This window comes from Babylonia areolata, chromosome 22 (assembly GCF_041734735.1).
Source record: "Babylonia areolata isolate BAREFJ2019XMU chromosome 22, ASM4173473v1, whole genome shotgun sequence".
NCBI classification, from domain to species: domain Eukaryota; kingdom Metazoa; phylum Mollusca; class Gastropoda; order Neogastropoda; family Buccinidae; genus Babylonia; species Babylonia areolata.
The window spans coordinates 39902632-39910131 of NC_134897.1; the positions used below are offsets into that span (position 1 = coordinate 39902632).

The following is a 7500-nucleotide window of genomic DNA, read 5'->3' on the forward strand; positions in this document are numbered from 1 at the left end:
GTGCCCCAGATACCACGATCAGCGTTTCTCCCGGTGTAAGGACAGGGCGAAATGATAATGATAAGAATAATGATGATAATAATGAAGTGCTCTTCAATAGCGCCGCGCTGTTGCCACACAGAGAGGCTCACTGCGCTTCACAAATTACACATGACAATAAAGAAACGGCAATTCTCGAGAAAATTTAGACAACAAACTATCACTGATGGCGCTCCATAAATAACATGTTACAAAAGAGAAGCAACAACTACCACGAAAAAGAACCAACCAGGAAGAAACAGTCACCATCCTGGCATCATGAACAGCACACACACACACACACACACACACACACACACACACACACACACACACCGTGACACAAAGAGCGAGAGACAGAACAATTACACCCACACATACACACATAACACTGGAAAAAGTAGTACATCCCTCATAATATAACATCAAATTTGACTGAACTGTTGCTCAAATGCAAAACCAGAAAGAACAATTTTCAGCTGTGACCTGAAAGAGTCGCAGGTCAGCAGGCAGTGAGTTCCAGACAGTTGGGGCTGAGAAACTAAATGATCGGTGACCAGAGGTTTTCAGACTGGTGTTCGGCGCCTGATGTAACCTTTCAGCTGAAGATGGAAGTCACCGGTGAGACTGATACGTTGTGAGTGAAGAAGACAGACACTGCGGGAGTGTATCATCAAAAAAGGGGTACGTGAGTGTGGCAATTTTGAACTGGATGCAGAATTTAATTGGAAGCCAGTGCAGCTCTTTAAGCAAAGGAGTCACATGCTTACGCTTTGATTTCCGTGCATCAAGTTTAGCTGCACTGTTATGAACTTTCTGCAAACGACTGATCTGATCAGCTGGAAGACCCACGAGTCAGACGTGAGGTAACAGCGGAGGAGACAAGTCTAACCGTGGCAGTCTTTGAAAGATATGAACGAATGCTGGCAATTTTTCGAATTTCGAGAAAAGCTGCACGGAATATGGAGCTAACATGTTGCGGTACAGTATGCCGACAATGTTTTGGTCTAGTTGTATACCGAGGTACTTGACAAAAGGGTTGAAAAGAACTATCACCCCCAACGTTAGCAAACTCATTGTCCAGTGTGATGCTGAAAATGATAGGCGTCTTCCAATAAACCACACCGGACGTTTTTCACAATCTTTGACAATTTTGTGCACTTTTTTGTATTCATATCTGTTTAGTTATGGAGATCATGTACACTTACACGAAGTCTACGCATGGTTTTTTCATGGGCAGACCAGATCTTGGCAAGATTCAAGTGTACAGACCTAGTCTGTGGCAACACAAGCAAAGTGTAGAGTGCTGGATTTGACTTATTTTCGTCTGTTTTTTCTCCAGAAGTTTACAAGCTGACATTCAAGTGTCTTGAAATGTACGAATTTGAATATGTCTATAGATAAGTGTGTGTGTGTGTGTGTGTGTGTGTGTGTGTGTGTGTGTGTGTGTGTGTGTGTGGTTGCTTACGTGTGTGATTGCGTACGCGTGTATGTGTTTGTGTGCGTGGGTGCGCGCGTATAGTTTATGTACGTGTGATTGTGTGTGTGTGTGTGTGCGCGCGCGCGCGCGTGTGTGTGTGTATGCGTGTGTGGATCGCTTGGGTGCGCGCGCGCTCGTGTGTGTTTGTCAGTATGTTTGCTTTCTGTGTGGATCATATTGTAGGCTGGTCCCTGCATGAACCAAAAGTTTCAATAAAAATGTGCGGAGAGCTCGACTACTCTTCACTGACGTCGCAGTAAATCACTTGATACTTGCCGGAGCCCAACACTGCTTCAGCCGATTCAAATTTATTTCCCCTGCTATCAGTCTCAGAGCTCATTGCTTGTCATTTTCACTGGCTCTTCTGGACGTTTTAGCTGTTGTCGCTGAGGAGGTTTCCCTCCCTTCGTTGAAAGCTGGAGAGAGAGAGAGAGAGAGAGAGGGGGGGGGGGTGAAAACACTGATCTTAAAAGTAGGTGGATAGCGCATGCCTTCTTTGAGCCCTTTTGCAAACTGAAGCCAGCGGAAGTGTTCATTCAGCCATTTTGCTACTCGTGTCAGTACAGCGTGAAGCGGTAACTTCATATATGTAGCCGAGCACTCAGCTGGCTACGATGACTGCTTAACTGCAAGCTTTACTTGCTCGCGGCGAAAGTTAAGCTGACGTTCCTGTGTGTGCCTCCACAGCAAGTTTTCGCTCCATCTCACTGCACTCTTTTCCTGTAACAACTTTGGTAAATAAACCATTGACAGATATCAATCAAGACACAACATTTGGCATGTCGTGGAGGCAAGCAAAACACGATTTCATCGAAGGTACATGGTTACAGTTCAGAATCTACCACTAGTTAGCAGACGACTTCTCAACGGACTGGCGGCCGGATACGAGTATCAATATGGTGTCCAGTTGGCTTCAGCTTTCGAGGCCAATGAGCTATCCATCTATTTTTAAACCAGTGCGGTGAAAGCTGGGAGAAGGTTGGTGGACGGACTTAATACCGAGCAAAAGGGATTGGTGGGGTCTGTCAAGACCAGTTAGGTTGGGTCACTGGGTCACAGTTTTGGACTAGTGAAAAATTGTTGTCGCTCTTGCAAGAAACATCCAACTGCTTCCTGGACATTCAAAACTGGATGACTCGAAATAAGTTACAACTGAACGCGGACAAAACTGAAGCAATGATCATAGGAACTAAACAAAAACTGTCTTCCATCACAATTGACACAATCAAACTTGGCAGTACATCCATCCCTCTTTCCACGTCAGTCAGGAACCTCGGTGTTGTCCTTGACAATACACTGTCCATGCAAAAATTTATCAGTCAGACATGTCAGTCCTGCTACTGTCAACTGCGGCGCATCAGTGCCGTCCGGAAATATCTGTCCACTGACGCAACATCTAGACTTGTCGTTTCTCTCATTCTCTCTCGCCTTGACTACTCTCTATTGTCTGGTTTGCCTGCTTCATCCATTCAGTCCCTTCAGCGCATACAAAACTCTGCTGCCCGACTGGTTCTCAGAAAGAAAAGATCTGAGCACATCACTCCTCTTTTGCAACATCTCCACTGGCTCCCTGTCTCACACCAAATAAAGTACAAGATCAGCACATATGTTATAGATGTATTCACAAAACTGCCCCTTCCTATCTCTGTGGCTGCCTTCACCTCTACACTCCATCTCGCTCACTACGATCGGCTTCGGATCCACTCTGTTTACGCATACCCAGATTCAAACACTCGACTGTTGGCCGCCGTTCTTTCTGTCTCTGGACCTTGCGATTGGAATGAACTTCCTCTTTCGCTTCGTCAAGTCCCCACACTCAGCTCTTTCAAGTCGGACTTTAAAACCCACCTCTTCCAAAAATAGCCTCCCTTGCCTGCCCTTCCTTGTCTTTAGTTTCTACACTTTTAGAGTTATGCATGCGTGTGAATCGGACTGGTGCGAAAGCGCTTTGATTTGTCTCTGCACAAGATTCAGCGCTATATAAATACCATTATTATTATTATTTTTATTATTAGTGCGTCTAGAGAGAGACAGAGACAGAGAGAAAGTGAAAACTCCATGCACTGGCACCGAGGAAAGTTCCCCGAAACGATGTTCAAAGCCCAAAATGAAGGGATGTAACTCTGCAAACCTCTCCCCAAAACCATCGCAGTGACGTTGTGTGCAGGTTCGCGCGCCTCACACTTCTTTCAGCAACTGTGTGTGTGTGTGTGTGTGTGTGTGTGCTTTGACATTCCTTGGATTGAAGACCACCCGAACACTGATTTCCCGCACAGTCTCGAGAGATACTGACAAGTGTTCCAGGCATGAGGTGTAAAACCACAATAAACATGTCACTCGCTTCATGGTACATCACAGTACGTGTGCGAACACACACACACACACACACACACACACACACACACACACACACACATCTGATAAACACACGCTGACGAACACACACGTGCACGAACTCAAACACACACACACACACACACACACACACACACACACACACACACACACAAGCTCTGGAGGTCAGCTGAATACAGTATGCATAATTGTTTTTAAAAAAAAAATTTAAAAAAAGGAGAAAAAAAAAATAGAGACTCTCACGCAAACATATGGTGTATGATCGACAAATGTTTTCCTTGCTTGTAAAAGATCGACACGCCGTGTGTAAACAGTGTCAAGACTGCCGCTTGTGACCGAACACTGCAGAAGACCTTCAGTAGGTTCAAGTTTTTGGGTCCTGAAAAACAAACACACGTTGGTTTTATTCGCGCTCGACTCTCTCAGTCACATTCTGGTACGGGTGAACCCATAATACTGACATAGACTGAAATCGTATGACAGTACGTTGGTGGCCTAGAAAGCGAAAAGATCCAAAGTCTGTGGTTCGAATAACACACACGTTAAATATTTTCCCTCATCTCTGATCAAGAACGTGCGGGAAGAGTAGTGTTTGGAGTTGGGGGAGGAGTCCTGAACAAACTCCTAGAGCTTAGTCCAGTCGTTTTCTAGGTTATTCGGTCAGTCTGTCCCTGGTGTGTGTGTGTGTGTGTGTGTGTGTGTGTGTGTGTGTGTTCGTTCTTTAGTTTAACGTCTTTTCACTGTAAGTGATATTAGACGAGGGAAGGAAAAAAATCGAGTGGGAGGAGGGGGAGGGGGGGTTTACTGTGTACGCATACGAGTAAGTGAAAGTGTGTGTGTGTGTGTGTGTGTGTGTGTGTGTGTGTGTGTGTGTGTGTGTGTGTGTGTGTGTGTGTGTGTGTGTGTGTGTGTGTGTGCAACAAACCCATACATACGTTATAAGCAGTGCAAAAAATATGAAAACTTTGAGAACACTCAGCCCCCCCCCCCCCCCCCCTACCCCCTATCTCTCTCTCTCTCTCTCTGTCTCTGCCCTTGCAGATGATTAGCATCAGCTGCTCTCTCTTCGAGTCGTGTATGTCTTTTGTCTGTCCTTTTTCTATATTTTTTTCTATTCTTCTTTTTTTTCTTTTTCTGTCTTTTTTGCTCCTTACTTTCGTTCTCTCTCTTTTTTTTTCAAGTCTTTTGTTTTATTTCGCCCTTCCTTCCTTCCGTCCTTTCTTTCTTTCTTTCGGTCTTTACGTCCTTCCTTCCTTTCATCCTTCTTCCTCCCTTTCATCCTTCCTTCCTTCCTTCCTTTCTTTCGGTCTTTACGTCCTTCCTTTCATCCTTCCTTCCTTCCTTCATTTCTTTCTTTTTTTCGATCTTTACATCCTCCCTTCCTTTCATCCTTCCTTCCTTCGTCCTTCCTTCCTTTTCATCCTTCCTTCCTTCCTTTCTTTTGGTCTTTACGTCCTTCCTTTCTTTCATCCTTCCTTCCTTCCCATTCTTTGATTAATTCCCCCTTCCTTCCTTCCTTTTTTACGGTCTTCTCTTCTTTTCATTCTTTCTTCCTTCCTTCCTTCTTTCCTTCACATTCTTTGATTAATTGCTCTTTCCTTCCTCCTTCCTTTCAGTCTCCCTTCTTTCTTTCTTTTCTTTTCTTCCTCCCTTACGGTCTTTACTTCCCTTCTTTTCATTCTTCTTTCCTTCCTTCCTTCCTTCCTTCCTTCCCATTCTTTCAAACTACTCTCTTTCTTTGCCCAGATCTTTGGAATCGGGTCCGTGGCACAGACAGTGCTGAGCGAAGGGGCGGATGGTTCTGCCATTTCCATTCGCTGGTCCTGGGGGTTCGGGGTGGCCCTCGGTGTGTCCGCGTCTGTGGGCGTCACTGGTGAGTTGTCCGTCACGTCACAGTTGTGTCTTCTCTGGTGTTTGTCGTGCGGTCTTTTCTTGTTTGGTGTGGTCTGTCTGTATTTATTTATCTGGTGTATTTCCCCGGTTTTTTGTTTCTTATCCTCCTGTCTGCCAGTTTCTTTCTTTTTTTTTTTTTTTTCTTTTTTTTCCGTTTCATTTCTTTTTCTTTCTGGTCGTGTCCTTTTTGTTGGGGGCGGGAAAGGGGGGCGGGGAGATGGGGGGAGGGGGAAACTGTCGGAGGGAATTGGGGGGGTTGGGGGATCGGAGGATCGGGGTGGGTTGTGGCTGGGGTAAGGATAGTAGTATGTTTTTCTTCAGCAAATATTCCTTTCTTTGCTTTGATGAAAACAGGTTCTCCACCCATGATTTACATATGTTGACAGTACACACACACACACACACGCGCGCGCGCGCGCGCACACACACACACACTCACACACACACACACACACACACACACACACACACACACACACACGCACTCACTCTCTCTCTCTCTCTCACTACATTCAAACTAGACGGGAGCGTGGGAGAAAACATACTTCCCTTGCAAAGAACCCATTGTTTTTCAGCCAGTAAGAGAACTGAGAGGGGGGGGGAGGATGCGGAGGGGGTGCGGGGCTGTTGGGGGTGCAGTCTAATTTTGATCGTTATATGTCATGCACTAGTCATTATCATCACTATCATCATGATTGACTCATATTGTAATAACTTGTATTGTATTGTATTGTATTGTATTACTCTTTTTTGTCACAACAGATTTCTCTGTGTGAAATTCGGGCTGCTCTCCCCAGGGAGAGCGCGTCGATACGCTGAGAGTGCAACCCATTTTTTGGTATTTTTTCTGCCTGCAATTGTTGTTACTGTTTCCAATCGAAGTGGATTTTTCTACAGAATTTTGCCAGGGACAACCTTTTTGTTGCCGTGGGTTCTTTTACGTGCGCTAAGTGCTTGCTGCACACGGGACCTCGGTTTATCGTCTCATCCTAATGACTAGCGTCCAGACCACCACTCAAGGTCTAGTGGAGGGGGAGAAAATACTGGCGACTGTGCCGGCCGGATTCGAACCAGTGCGCTCAGATTCTCTCGCTTCCTATGCGGACGGTTACCTCTAGGCCATCACTCTACTATCTCCTGCAACGGTCATCACCATCAATACTACTATCATAACTGTCTCTTATATCTTGTGCAATGGTCGTCATCGTCATCATTACCATCATAATTGACTCATATATATCGTACAATGGTCGTCATCATCATCATTATCATCCTCGTTCATCATAATTGACTATTACGTCTCGTGCAATGATCATAGTCATTATCATCGGTATCGTTGTCATGGGTCTTTTGTCTCTTTTGTCTCGCACAATCATCACCCCCCATCTTCATAATTATATAATCACTGTCATCATTGTCATCACCGCTGTGACCACCGACTCGAACGTCCCGTGGAAACAGGGGGACACATCAACCCATCGGTATCGGTGGCCATGGCAACGCTGGGTCGTCTGCCCTGGTTGAAAGTGCCGCTGTACCTGTTGGGGCAGTATGTGGGCAGTTTCCTTGCCTCTGTCGTCGTCTATCTCGTCTACATGGGTAGGTAAAGCTTGCGGCGATGATGAGTCTTCGGGGTTTGTGGGGCTGTGGCTGTGAGGTTTTGTAGGTGTCGTTACTTGTGTGTGTGGGTAGTGGTTTTGTGCGCAACTTGTAAGTGTGAGTATTGAGTTTGTAAATGACTAAGTGTGGGTATA

At 45.5% G+C, this 7500-nt stretch overlaps 1 protein-coding gene across 1 annotated transcript in view; it reads left to right on the forward strand.

Moving 5' to 3' along the window:
• The window catches only part of LOC143297229 (aquaporin-7-like), a 16808-nt gene that overhangs the window by 3603 nt on the left and 5705 nt on the right, over positions 1-7500 (forward strand). Inside the window, exons 2-3 of the mRNA XM_076609462.1 lie at positions 5600-5726; positions 7208-7345. Coding sequence (XP_076465577.1) covers positions 5600-5726; positions 7208-7345 — 265 coding nt within the window. The remainder of the gene's footprint in view (positions 1-5599; positions 5727-7207; positions 7346-7500) is intronic.